Source organism: Kogia breviceps, chromosome 16 (assembly GCF_026419965.1).
Source record: "Kogia breviceps isolate mKogBre1 chromosome 16, mKogBre1 haplotype 1, whole genome shotgun sequence".
Classification (NCBI taxonomy): domain Eukaryota; kingdom Metazoa; phylum Chordata; class Mammalia; order Artiodactyla; family Physeteridae; genus Kogia; species Kogia breviceps.
Window position 1 is genome coordinate 70159491 of NC_081325.1, and position 14340 is coordinate 70173830.

General features: G+C 39.9%; 2 protein-coding genes across 6 annotated transcripts in view; one reads left to right on the forward strand and one right to left on the reverse strand.

Annotated features, from left to right (window-relative positions):
- ITGBL1 (integrin subunit beta like 1) overlaps positions 1-4097 on the forward strand; it is a 206274-nt gene extending 202177 nt beyond the window's left edge. Inside the window, exons 10-11 of the mRNA XM_059042411.2 lie at positions 104-217; positions 1183-4097. Of these exons, the coding sequence (XP_058898394.2) occupies positions 104-217; positions 1183-1274 (206 nt within the window). The 3' untranslated portion in view covers positions 1275-4097. The remainder of the gene's footprint in view (positions 1-103; positions 218-1182) is intronic.
- Positions 4098-5759: 1662 nt separating this feature from the next.
- The window catches only part of FGF14 (fibroblast growth factor 14), a 718038-nt gene continuing 709457 nt past the window's right edge, over positions 5760-14340 (reverse strand). For all 5 annotated transcript variants that reach the window (XM_067016974.1, XM_059042417.2, XM_067016975.1 and 2 more), the window contains exons 4-5: positions 12290-12488; positions 5760-8594 (exon numbers count right to left, since the gene is read on the reverse strand). In XM_067016974.1, coding sequence (XP_066873075.1) covers positions 8458-8594; positions 12290-12488 — 336 coding nt within the window. In that variant the 3' untranslated portion in view covers positions 5760-8457. The remainder of the gene's footprint in view (positions 8595-12289; positions 12489-14340) is intronic.

Consider the following 14340-nt stretch of genomic DNA (forward strand, 5'->3'; position numbering starts at 1 on the left):
ATAGGTTGTTAGAAGTCTGTTGTCGCCGCACTGATGATGTTCTGTTCTGGAGGGAAACCTTTAGTTACGTGGTGACAGCAAGTAGTGCCCTTTGTGATTTCAGGTTCCTGTCACTGTGGGAAGTGCATTTGTTCCGCCGAAGAATGGTATATTTCGGGAGAATTCTGCGACTGTGATGACAGAGACTGCGACAGACACGATGGTCTCATTTGCACAGGTGCAGTAGCAACCTACCCTAACCGTTCTGTGTCACAGGTGGCAGTAAAGACGGATGATAGCCACCGCGTACTGCCGTCGAGAGCTGGGCAGGAGGGCGTCCGTGTAACCAAGACCCACTATTCACAGGAGGTCACCGCAGAAGGGGAGTGGGCGTTGGCGAACAAAAGTAACCACACCCTCAGCTCGCACATATGCAGTTATACGTTGAAAAGAGAAAATAATCGTCTTGACAACCATTTTACTTTGAGCCTGGTGTAGGGAATGGAGTATTACTTGAAACAGGGCTCAGGTACCGCTGATTCAAAGACAGATGATGGATTGGTTGGCTGCAGGGAGTGGGGTGTGTGCGTGTGTTGGGGGCATGAGGGAGACTTAGCAGGTGTCAGAGCTACTGCTCTCCCAAGTTATTGAATCCTGATAATCGGTTATAAAATACATCTGCTTGAACAAGTTACAGGGGAGAGAGGGACATGTTACGTTCGTTCTCCTTGTTTCCAGTTGAAGGTAAAAGATGAAGGCTTGTGTTGTGTCATTAAGCTAGACGTTCACTGTGTGTCCATCCCTGTGGCACGAGGTTCCTCTTCCAGCCGATTCCTCAGCTTACCTCCTATTCTATGTCGGGGGACTTGGTGGTTTTTAGCATTTATTCATAAGTCAGACGTAACTTGCTCTCTACAGGAAAACAAAGTTATGACACGGTAGCCACCTGGAGGGACACGGGATCGTCACTGTTAGACGGTACCCAGATGGTGGCACCAAGCAGACGCCATTAATTATGTGAAAAATCACATTTCCCATAGCTGCCAAGTGAGGTAATGAGGAGGTGGCTACAGAACAGAATCAGAAAACCTGCAGAGGGTGACGGAAAGGGTCTCGGTTGTGAACTGCTGTGGTTTAGAATAACATATTTTAACTTGGTGACTTTCGATCATGATAATGACTCCCCTGTGTACTTTACTGCAGGGAATGGGATCTGTAGCTGTGGAAACTGTGAATGCTGGGATGGATGGAACGGAAATGCATGTGAAATCTGGCTCGGCACAGAATATCCTTAACGTGGCAGAGAACTGGATTCTTCTTTTTCTAGGCCGTTAGAACACATAAATGCAGAGGGAACCATATATAATCATCAGTAGGACAGGTCAGACAGACCATTGTATGTTTTTCTATTTCTGAACGCCTCAGTGAAATCTGGGTACCCATTAAAAATGAGTTAAGCAAATTCTGATGTAAATAATGCCAGAAAGATTTTTTTTCTACCTTAATTTACATCAGTGGTTCTCAACAAGGGCAACTTTACCACCCAGAAGACATTTGGCCATGTCTACAGACAAATTTCATTGTCCCCCTGGGTGGGGTGGGAGGGCATGCTGTGGGCATCTGGTGGGTGGAGGCCAGGGATGCTGCAAACATCCTCTGGTGCAGGACAGCCTCCCACAGCAATGAATTATGTGACTTCAACTATCAGTGGTGCCTGAGCTGAGAAACACTGAGTTACACGGTTGTTGGAAGTGCACACCCCTGTGCAAGAAAGACCATACTGGAGTCTAAGGAAAAGCTATATCCTCACATACATCCATTGACCATATTTTGCCAGTATTTCCATATGGAGACATGAGGTATGTGGTATACAAACACACATGGGGTAGGGGAGCAGGCAGAAACTACATCACCGGTGCTTTTGAAAAAAAAACCAAACAAACTGGTCATTTTAGCCATTAAGTCATTTGTCATTTGTCTAGTCCCACTTTAAATTCACACAAGGGACTTCCCTGGCGGTCCAGTAGTTAAACTTCGCCTTCCAATGCAGGGGGTGCAGGTTCGGTCCCTGGTCGGGGAGCTAAGATCCCACATGCCTCGCGGCCAAAAAACAAAACAAAACATAAAACAGAAGCAATATTGTAACAGATTCAATAAAGACTTTACAAATGGTCCACATCAAAAAAAAATCTTTAAAAAATATTAAAAATAAACTCACACAAAAAAAGACTCTTAAGGAAGATATGAAAAATGCAAAATTTGACATTTTTAATAAATGGTGACATAAGTTGCTTATATTCTGTGTCAGTATATATTTGCCTACTGAGGATTAACCCAAAAAATGAATTTTTATTCAGGGGTATCTATTTTCTGTTTCTAGAACATTTTTAAAAACTGGGCAAGGGTTACATATACAAGAAATACGATTTTTTTACTGTTTACTCCATGGTAACTTGCCTTTTAAAAAGACAACATATAGTTAGATATACGATGGGCCTGAAATACACATTCACTTCTCTTAAAAGATTCTTATTTATAAGGATACATGACTTACTGGAAAAGTAGGGACATGCAAAGAAATCAAGAAGAGATACTATAATAAAAAGTCTCAAAAGCTCAGAGGATTTTTTAAAAATCCAGAAATGGCTGAAATAGAAATTACAAATATTCAGTCAATAATAAGAACAAAATGTTTATTTTCTTAATGGTGAAATTCTGCTCTGTATGAAATTCACATTGCATTATGAAAATGTACAATAATTTGGACTTCCCTTACATATTTACAGTTAAGTCTACGTATACACATTAGTTTAGGCAACCTTTAATTATTTAGAGCTAATAAAAACCCCACTTTTTTTCTAAATGTGATTTATATTTTGTAAAATCCTAGAATAATGTAACAAAATCATTTCCATATTGTTTAAGATGAAAATTTTTGCTTGGAAATTTTACTTGATGATGTAAATATTCTAGAGTCGTGGCTTGGACTTTTCTAAGTCAAATCACCAAAAATAAGGAAAATATGTATCTGCTGAGTTACTTAAAAATTTGATATTGAAAATTATTTAAGAGAAAATTTAACGGATGCTGATTTTTCTAGTACTAACAACAGTGTTCTCATACTTGAAGAGCTTTGTACAATTGTCATGTCTACCCCGAGATTAAGGAGTACCACCACGTCAAATGTGTCTCTGTTATTAAGTCAATTGATGTATCAGGTTTTGTAAAATGACGGGACTCTATGAGCAGTCAAGAAATAATAGAGATTGTACTCTTTCCTCTTCTCTATCTAAACGCTTTAAGCCTCAAACAGATCTGTTATCATTGTTCCGTTGCAATTTTGATGCCCTATGTGATGGTGTGCAGACATTGGAATTCATGACCTTATCCAGCCATCATAATACAAATGACTTTCAGTTTCCCCTCTTGCAGAACCCTGCTTTCTATAAAGGACCATATAGTAAATATTTTAGACTGTGGGTCACATACATCTCTGTAGAAGATTCTTGTCTGTTCACGTTTATTACTTTAATTAAAATGGAAAAAGTAAAAACCTCATTCTGAGCTCCTGGGCCATAAGAAACAGATTGCATGCTGTATCTGCAGCCGAGCAGTAGTTTGCCATCCTGCTCTACTCAGTTTCCTGTCTCATCTCGTTACCCTAGGTGGGTCTTATTTTTCTTATCATTCTCTATATTTGTTATCCCTGCAACAAGAATGCTGCTCTTTTTATATTTTTGTGTAAGAAAAATGTCCTCAGCATTTATGCTTTTTAAGAAGTTTAAATATGGAGAAATTACTTTATTATAAAGTTCAGAATGTGATTTGTCCAAATTTTTTGACAAAATCTATTATAGTCAGCTATATTCTGTGGTTCATTTAGCTATGAATTATTGAACAAAAACTGAATTATAGCATAAGTCATATCGTACCTAAACTCTAATGAATATTTTTCTTTTAAAACAGAAATATTTTCTTCTTACCTCTTTCTGTCTGCTATAACAGCTCTTGTGTGTGTTTTTATGTGTGATTTTGTCTCTAGCAATGAAACATAAATAGATCTATTAAGAAGTGATTTAATTTACATGTTTAAGAGAAAAATAAACATAGTTACATGTAAAGACATAGATTCTACCCTTCTTAAATGTAATTTTGTACTTTGACTTTTGATCCCATTACTAAGATAAAAACTCCCTCTTCAAAAAAAAGGCAGGGCAAGAACAAACTTGTAATAGGCGGAGGGAAAATATGCAAATTTTGTTGGCTTGTTCAAGTTGGTCGGCAGTTATGGTGGGATTAATGTCAACTGGGAAAGACGCGACAAGTTTGCAGATGGTGTTGGCACCAACCCTGCTTTCTTGGCTAACCACCGCTGAGGAATTCTTCCATAAAGGACTTTTTAATAAGATCCTACTAACATCCTAAGAGCTAAGAGAATCACTATATCCTGTTGTCTTCCTGGAGTCTGAGCCAGTCTAGATTCCTACCGCGCACTGGAAGGAATGGCCTCCATGACCTCAAATGCAAACACAACATGGGGATTAGACCAAATGATAGAGAAAGCCAGGAAAAAACAAAAACATAACTCAGCCTTTGTCTGCAGATTCACTCTCAAACCTTTAAAACCCTATTCGGTATTCGAGAGAGTCAACAGGCCCTGTGTGCCACTTTGTAAGCTAAGAAAGCTACACTATGAAATGTATTTTACTCCAAAGTAAGACTATTCACACCTGGAGTTTGATATGCCTGCGTTTAGCTCAAAAACTTGCCCTGGATATAGTCTTGTTCTGAAATAACATTGAAAATAATTTTTAATGATTTTCAATTCCTTCTAAAATGGATTTCTTAATCGATCTGGTCTCTCCTTCAAATGTTAATTCTCACTCTAATATTAGGGAGAAAACTTTAAATGAAGTGATACATGTCTAACTTAAAAAGAGAGAAGTTTTTTTCTTGTTGTTTTTTAAAAAAGAACCAAATCTGATGTTGGTCATCCTGAAAACAGCTGACTGTTTTAGTGCTTTAGGCATTCATTAAGCAACTGGCCAGGTGTGATAAAGAAACCCTTCTTACTCTCCAAGAGACAAACAATTAGACGGACTGCAGCAGGAGTCTTGTGGGCCCATCTTGAAGCCAGCCCTTATCCCAAACACTCAGGGCAAGGGAACATTTAGAGCACGAATCTCTAAATTCTCCAAGATTTGTAATGACACGATGCTCAGTTCCATTTTACTTTTTATATAGGCTAAACCATTTGCATCTCTTCTATAATTTTTCCAAGTAAAGTTGTAGAAAAATATTTTAGAAAGCAAACTTACAGGAAAATAAAATGATGTCACCTGAAATATCAAAACAATGAACATTCCAGAGCATGTTGAGGAATGAGTGAAACAGCTAACCATAACAAATCAGTAGACATAACCCTCTCACACCAGATACGGATGCAAAAGGAATGTGATATTGGAAAGAGTTGATAAGATCGACATATGTACATGGAGGTACAGAACACGTGGTGGTCTCTAAATACAAAGAAATTCCATCAGATTTACTGTACAGAACACCAAAGGTGACAGATTGCACTTCAAACAGCAAACAATTTTTGAGGGGAGAAAATGGTGGAGTCTTATCCTGGAAAAATAGCAAGAGAGGTATCATCAAAGAGCTAAAATTTTCTTTGGCATGGTAAAGGGGGAAAATGAGCTTACCAAACTTATTTACATGACATTTCTCTATATCTGTGGGTGATGCAATGCCATTTCATTACATAAAGTTGTTCAATGTTTTTGAATGTGCCGTCATATAAATATTTTATTCAATATGTTGTATTTATGAATACAACAGATGATATTCAACACAGAAACTGTACAATGCAGACAAACTCTTTGTATGTAGATTAATACACACCAATGGTTCTTGATACACAGGTCCTACAACATGCAGTTCATCATTGCTGTCCTCGTTCCATGCAACAGGTCAGACCAGACACAGAGGAAATGATCTAACTAAATCACAAATAACAAGGACCCCTCTGCAATACGTCTAAACATATATTAGAAGAAAGTATTTCGACATCCATTCATAGGGATAAATGCCCTTATAGATAACTCATGTAAAAAACAAAACAGAGATACACATTTACTGAAATCTCAGTCACTTACAAAAATAAATCTTGTCATAATTTTAACCAATAAACAAGCTTACAGGGGAAAAAGAAACCAGCAAGTAGGGCTGATTACCAAAAACATATAGGTGGGCTTGTTTGATGTGTGTGTGTGCACCTGTGCACAGTAGGGTAAGTCCATCTAACTGGAATTTCAAGTTGCCACATATTATGGCATATATGTCTTCCCTAAACAATTGGTTAATGAAACTCATCTAAGGTATCTTAACTTAGCCTGTTAAAAATAATAGGCTTTAAAATGGTGTAACAAGAAATCAAGAGAGGTCAAAAGAATCATTTTGTTGTATTTGTACTTTAGCACTATCGACAATAAATCTACTCAAACATTATGCTAACTTTTTATTTATTAAAGTGGAATTCAATACGAAAATGAAATAAGCATAAACAGTTAAATTGATAGTAAATCTTTAATCAGCTAAGCAGGCCAAAATTTTTTGATGCTGGGCAAGGGCTGTCATGGAGACTTAGGAAAGCAGTGACAAAATAATTTCCCAGTAAATACAGTGCAGATGGGAGAAAATGGCGACTGGGTCATATCCTTCCACATGGAAATAATAACAACAGGCCAGTACATTGATCCCATGTATAGTTTGCTATAAATGAGGTTCAGTTTGGTCTCGGTTAACTCTTCTGAGGAGAAAACATTGAAATTTATTAAGTACACACAGCGTTAACAAATATATTTCCAAACAGTTTAGTATCAAACATTTTGAAACTATACCCAATATTGAACATTTTGCATGGTTTCTTCACTGTGGAGTCAACTAGTCATGGACTTTCTTAGTCTTTGTCTTCCCTAAGCTCAGAATTCAGCAGTGTTAAATTCCAAAGGAAGTTAAGAAAGCAAAAGCAAAGAAAAGCAAAAAAAAAAAAAAAAAATCGGATGGACCAAAAACCTGATGTTCGAACGTGTTGGTTTGCCTTTAGTTTTAATCTAGAATAATTCAACAGACTGCATTCTGAGATCATGGCAAGGCACCTCTAACTCAGCCACTGGGCCACAGGGGCCCGAGAAGCTGAGTCAGAGGTATGGACTGGTGAATTACACAGTACCTGACTCAGCATGCTGAGCTAAAAAAAATACTTTTTTCCTAATATGTCCAGTTTAAAAACTTGTTAAACACCAAAAATATTAAAGTCTAATTTATAACTAATGTTTGCATTGCTGCTGCAGAAAAGAACACAACAGCCGCCTTGCCCATGCTCTGCTGGGTATGAGTGGAATGCAGCCCAAACCGGGGATGGCGTTAAGTTTGGTTCATTAAAAACAGGAAGGATTCTATCTGAAATGGATTTAGGTAGCGCAATTCTTGTAGGTTGTAATTATTGATTTTTTTTTTCCTTTTTTCCAAATAATGAGGATTCATAGATGAAAATGAACCTTAATCAGGCCTACAAGGCCTACAGAGTTCTTTGGACCCACTTTCTCAAAAACCAGTGGGTCTTGCTCGCTGGGCAAGGCAAATGTTACCATTACCAGTAAGCTTGTGATATGTATAAAACACACACACACACAAAGAAACTAAGGGGGATGTCAAACCCAGATCATAGAGCGCTTCCCATGACTGCGTTTGACCCCGTTTCTCAGCCCAGCCACGCGGCCTCGGGAGCACAGTATCTGCTACTGGACGGAGCGTATATGTGTGTTTCATCAGTAGTGTGAGCCAGAGACAACACTCTTAATCTTTATAGATGCAATGTGTCATAATAGGTTTAGAAGGCTTTCTGTTTCCCTGATCGCTCTCCCAACTAAGCCAACCGCGACAGTTAAGATCGAGAGGAACAAAATCCCTGCAAAAGGTCACAGACAGTGGAGCCAGCAGCCCTGTAAAAACGGGAAGAAGAGAACTCCATAATAGCACAGGTTTACAGCATCTAACTAGAAATTACTCAAGAGTATCTGTGTGCTACAAAATCGAACTTAAACACGTGGAATTCGCCGAAACAGGACTCAAAAAGGAATATGGGTAGCTGTCAGCAGGCAAGGTATCGAGTGGACTTGTGAAGTAGGTCATTCACGTGAAGTGTCACAGTCACAGAAAAGATATTAAAAAGGCATTCCATATCTGGTAGGGCATTCCATGGTCTGAGTTGAGCTGGTTATCCAGGTGTCTTCTTGTCGTGAGGGCACAACACGTTGAGATTTATCCGCTTGCAACCAGGAAGTCCGAGCCAGCGGGGAGCAAGCGTCTGCTTACTGCCCGCTGCTCCTGGGCCCCGGAACGGGAGGGCGCGGCCGGGATAAATCACTCAACGGTGCTCAGGGCGAGTCAGTCACAACACCTGTGAGGACCTGGCTATGTCGTCTTACTTTTGTTGACTGGTTTGCCTCCATTCATGATTGCAGACGCGCTTGTGCTTTTACTCGGCGTCACCCCGGCTTTGGGGACCGTTTCTCCGACGTCATGCAAAGATGGTTCTCGGTACATGGCAACTAGTGACAGGGAGGGCAGGAGGAAAAGGAGACGTTACCTGGCTGGCTTCAAGCACAGACCTCAGCTGTTGGCCCCAGTGCCGTTTTCCCGGAAGTCAAGTAACCCCATCAAGAGGGAATTCCTGTTTTAAAGCAGTAAAATCCAGCCCCCAAACAGAAAATATTACTTCCTTTGCATTTTCTGGTTTGTGTATCCAAAATACGCACCTAGGGGCACCTGCATTTTTGTCTAGGAGAGAAGGTTTAAATGGGGGGGGTGTGGCCACACACACACACACCACACACACACACACACCACACACACACACATCCACACACATCCACCCCCCCACACACACACATACACCCCCCCACACACACATACACACACATCCACACACACCCCCACACACACATACACCCACACCCACATACACACACACACACACACCACACACACACACATCCACACACATCCACCCCCCCACACACACACACATCCACCCCCACACACACACATACACACACATCCACACCCCACACACACACATCCACCCCCCCACACACACCCCACAGGAACTATGTGAGAACGGCAAGCATTTAACCTAATTCTCTTTGTTCAGCAAGAAAAAGACTTTCCTTCCACTGCACGCTGTCAACACGTGGAACTCATTCTCACTCATCTTTTCCATTCTAGGTATTTACCCCCAGGTCATTAAATAATTTTTCTCTCAAGTGCTTCAAAGGCAACATAATCACACTACTGTCAGCTTCAAAGCCATAAAAGCAATACAAACAACTCACTTTCCTTAAGCCAGGGTCTTCTGGAGATCATTGTTTAGATTTCCTCTCCCGAAATCATGCAAAGAGACCCTTAAATAATTGAAGGCAAGTGTGGAGTGTTTTATATTTTTTATGCCTCATTTTCAGGTATAATCATGAAAATCTGTAATTGATGTCATATAAGGCAGAAGTACAGAATGGCAAGAGGGCAAGTGGGAATGACATCTGAGGAAGCTCTGGGGAATTGATCTGGTGACATAATTAATCACAATAGTTCATGTGGTTTGTTTTTTTTTTTTTTTGCGGTACGCGGGCCTCTCACTGTTGTGGCCTCTCCCGTTGCGGAGCACAGGCTCCGGACGCGCAGGCTCAGCGGCCACGGCTCACGGGCCCAGCTGCTCCGCGGCACGTGGGATCCTCCCGGACCGGGGCACGAACCCGCGTCCCCTGCATCGGCAGGCGGACTCTCAACCACTGCGCCACCAGGGAAGCCCTATTTATTTATTTTTTTGCGGTACGCGGACCTCTCAGTGTTGTGGCCTCTCCCGTTGCGGAGCACAGGCTCCGGACGCGCAGGCTCAGCGGCCGTGGCTCATGGGCCCAGCCGCTCCGCGGCACGTGGGATCCTCCCGGACCGGGGCACGAACCCCCGTCCCCTGCATCGGCAGGCGGATTCTCAACCACCGCGCCACCAGGTAAGCCCCATGTGGCTTTTTTGAAAATGACTCCAGGGAATCCTGGGGAAGGAGATTTCAGGGTGACTGATGCTTGGGGACAACTGAGTTAAAATCATCTGCCATCAGAAAGACAAGCGAATTACAGCTGCCCAACCTGCTTTATAGGGTTTTGAAAGCCTATATTTTATGAAGAGAACTTAAGCTTCGTTAGGATGAACCACTATATGCATTCTCCATGTTCAAGGTGGTAGGATTTCACCTTTTGCAAAAGCATCGTGAGATCTTTCAGCAGCACACAGACTTGAAAGCGCATGTGTATCAGACCTATAATAAAGGACTTAGCAAGTGAAAAGGATTAAGAGATTAATCCATATCCTTGACACACTTTCTAGTCCCTCACTCCCACTAGTCATTTAGTTAGGCGACAACAGCATCAGAGTGCTAATCTTGATTGTCTACACAGTGAAGTTGTGTAAGAAATAGGAATGCCCCAGAGCATCAATAATTCATCAAGAATCTAATTTGCCCTAACGATTCCAATGATATAATTTACATCCTGTATGGGTTTTGAAAGTTTGAAATTAATATACCTTATCAATTACACTATGTGATAACCTGTCTTTATAATACCCCATTAATTGTCTTTAGAGTACTTCTGTCTACTAGTTTTTTGAAAATTCTATTTCTCTCTTCATGTATACATAAACACACAACAAACACATATACACACAACAGTTCAGTGTATTAATAAAATGCAGAGTGATATTATTACTTCATATCTTTAGGGTCTCAGATATTTCCTGCTGGATATACTAAATAGCTGGTTTCCAGACTTTGCCTGATTTTTGTAGAGTTGCTATGGACTTAGTTTTTAAATTTTTTTCACTTGCATTTGAATATCTGATGGTCTCAAAGTTCACTTGAAGTGGTAAAGCCAAATCATGAATACGTTATTTTGGAAGAACAGAGAAACCCTCTAATTTCTTATTTTTATTCTCATTTTCCTTATGATCTGTCATGGAATGAGAATAATTCACTCATATTTCAGACTGGAATAATTTTTCCTTTCCTACATAGGCCCTGGTGGCTAATTGTTTGCGTTTCAATGACTCGTTGTAGAGGCAAATTTAGTTAAGAGTGATAGTCAATATCACTGAAATTATAAAGATGGTATTAACCAACAAGACTGGTTTTCCAAACTTAGGCAAACTGAAAGCTGAATTATATATCCACAGATAATTAATAATTAACTTCCAATATTTCAAATTATCTTATTCCTATAAAGACAATATGGATTATAAAACCAATATGCATTTTTCTTGATGGCTAAGGCCTTCCTGTAGGAATAAGAAACAAAAAGAAAAATCAAACCGTGTAAGCTGGCTTCAAACGTTTACTTAGTTATTGCAGGTCTGATTTTCTGCAAAAGGTAAACAAAACATTTGAATAGAAAACACTTTTGAAAAGCCTCAATATCAATTTCTTTTGGTAGTTCCCAAACAAATGTTACATAGATAAAATAACACTTCCGGTAGAATCCTTAATGAGAAATGTGCAGATGTTTCTGATTAACTAAAATTTTGTAGCCTCCTTTCCAGAAATCCAATCAAAGTAAATCTGAAGGCTTCATTGTTTACAGCTGAGTGTAAAAGAAGGTCGAGCCACATTTGAATTTACTAAACAATTATGCAGTTTGGAAGGGAGATATCTAATATCAATAAGTTCTTTAAAGGCCAACTTATTAACTCTTTATATTTCCTGTAATTATACTAATTCACAAATATGTGGTTACTTTCAGCTGGATAATGGCAAAATGGGTAAATACTCAAACATTCCATAGTACTCAAAACTTAGTTTTTCTAGTATACCTATTGTCATAGTTGCAGCTTTATAATGTCATTGCAGATTTTAAACTCCTTAAATTAATTAATTAAAATTATTTAGGGGCTAGAGAGGTTGGGGTAGTGAGGATCTGAGACATGAGAAATGAGTAAGGACATATTTAAATTAATGGAATATATGCGTATGTATATATATATGTATATATACATAATATACACACATACACATATATACAGTGAAGTGTACAAATCTTAGATGCACAGCTTATGTAGACACCCGTGGATCACTGCTGAGATCAAGATAAAGAACACTTCCAGCGTCCCATGAGGGCTCCTTGTGGCCATGGCAGAGTCATCAGTGTGAAAGATAAATGTGTGATAAATCTGATAAGGATAAAACACCCATAACACTCACCTTCCAATGGCTTGGGTAGAAAATGAGCTGCTGCCTTGGTTTTCTTTACTCTGTTTCCTTTCATAACTTGCCCTTCCTTGTTCAATCCCAGAAACCAGGCTCTACCAGATTCCTGTTGTCTGTACAGCATCGAAGAGTAGATTACATAATAGTTTTCAAAAACAGATTCTTTAAACTTGCATTCAGGGGTAAAAAGTTCCTGTTGAGAGAAAAGGAAGAAATGAAAGTTAGAGGAAGGAATGGGAGCTTCCTCCTCCTTCTTCCATAAACTTGCCCACGATGGCCAACGAGTCAGCCCTTGGGCAGGGATGGCCAGATGTATCTCTTCCTGCAGGTATTAATTGTCCATATACATTTATCAACATACAATGAATAGAGAAGAAGTTGCTGCTTTCAGGAATATACATGCATACACACTACATTCAAAGTTACTATTGTCTAATGCTTTTTGCTAGACTTCTCTAGACATTTCGAGAATACAATCTGCTCATGAAATATTGGAGTTCAAAATAATCCCATCATTCTCATGAGAACTGGTAGGACGAACGAAAGTTGAGGTTGGTTACTACTTATTTGCTGTCATAAGGTACAAATATACTTTCAATCTGCAAGTGGGAGACAGGGTGACTATGAATGTCATCTGTAGAAACAGACCTCCTGGGGTCAACCCTGACCCCACTCCTTCCTGGCTGTGAGTCCTTGGGAAAATGACTTAATCCCTGGGCTTCAGTTTCCTCATCTCTAAAATGGGTACAAAAATCACAGGATAACACGGTGGTTGGGAGAATTGAGTGAATCATTACGCGTTACATATTTAGAAGAGGACCTGGCATATAGTAAGCACTCAATATTTATTCTAAAAAGGCTTCCCATTACTTATAGTCAAAAATAACCCTGTATCAGTTATTTCAATTCTATCAACAGTTCTGCAAACCAAAATTTAGTTAAATGATTAGTCAGTGAGAACAATTTTGTATGAACTGTCGGGCTCAGCCTCAGATGTACCAAAATGAACATATACAAAATGAACAGGATTCTTCCTGGAAGAATTTTATTAAAATTTTTGTTTTTAAAATTGCTAGTACAGGGCTTCCCCGGTGGCGCAGCGGTTGAGAGCCCACCTGCCGACGCAGGGGACACGGGTTCGTGCCCCGGTCCGGGAAGATCCCACGTGCCGCGGAGCGGCTGGGCCCGTGAGCCGTGGCCGCTGAGCCTGCGCTTCCAGAGCCTGTGCTCCGCAACGGGAGAGGCCACGACTGTGAGAAGCCCGCGTACCGCAAAAAAAAGAAAAAAAAAAAAAAAAAAAAGTACTAAAGAAAGAAGGAACCCCAGGTGGCTTATCAACGCAGCTCTAACCTAACTGATGGTATTTATCTATTTGAGACATACCACGACTGTGCCAGTGAAACATTCTAAAACTGGCAGTGATAATATGAGAAGGCTTATTTACATTTCAGCGCAAATATAAACTCTTTGAAACTGCCAAAATGAAATAGATAAGGAGTTTGATGTGTCTTTTTCTCTTCTTGCCCAGCCTATATTTAGAGCCACCAACACCATCACAACAGAAATCACCAGCAGTTGAGTTCCAGCATAAGCTTAAATATTAGTCTGTAACTTTGCCAAACTAAATCATCAAATAACAGAATAGCAAAAGACAACAATTAAACACAAATTTCATATCTCCTTTTATGTTGTGGTTGTTTTGAAATGAAAGGACCATCTGTGGTGTACTTATTATCTCAACAGTAGCAGCAGAATTTCTCTTCTGAGGGAAATGTCTTTGTTTAAGAAAATACTGTGATGGGCCATTTGCACCAAGCAGGGCTTCTCAGTTCAGGGTGAGAGGAGGGGGTGGAGGAAATAGAGGACCCATGTTCCATAATTTGTAACCAATAAATAAGCCATAAACCCAGATACTTCAGCATAATCATAACCTACTAGCTAACAGTGACCTTGAGAATCTAACCCAGTGGTCGGCAAACTACAATCCACGGCCAAGTTCATGCTACAAAGTGCAGAGGAGAGTTGTTGAGATTGTATGACCTGCA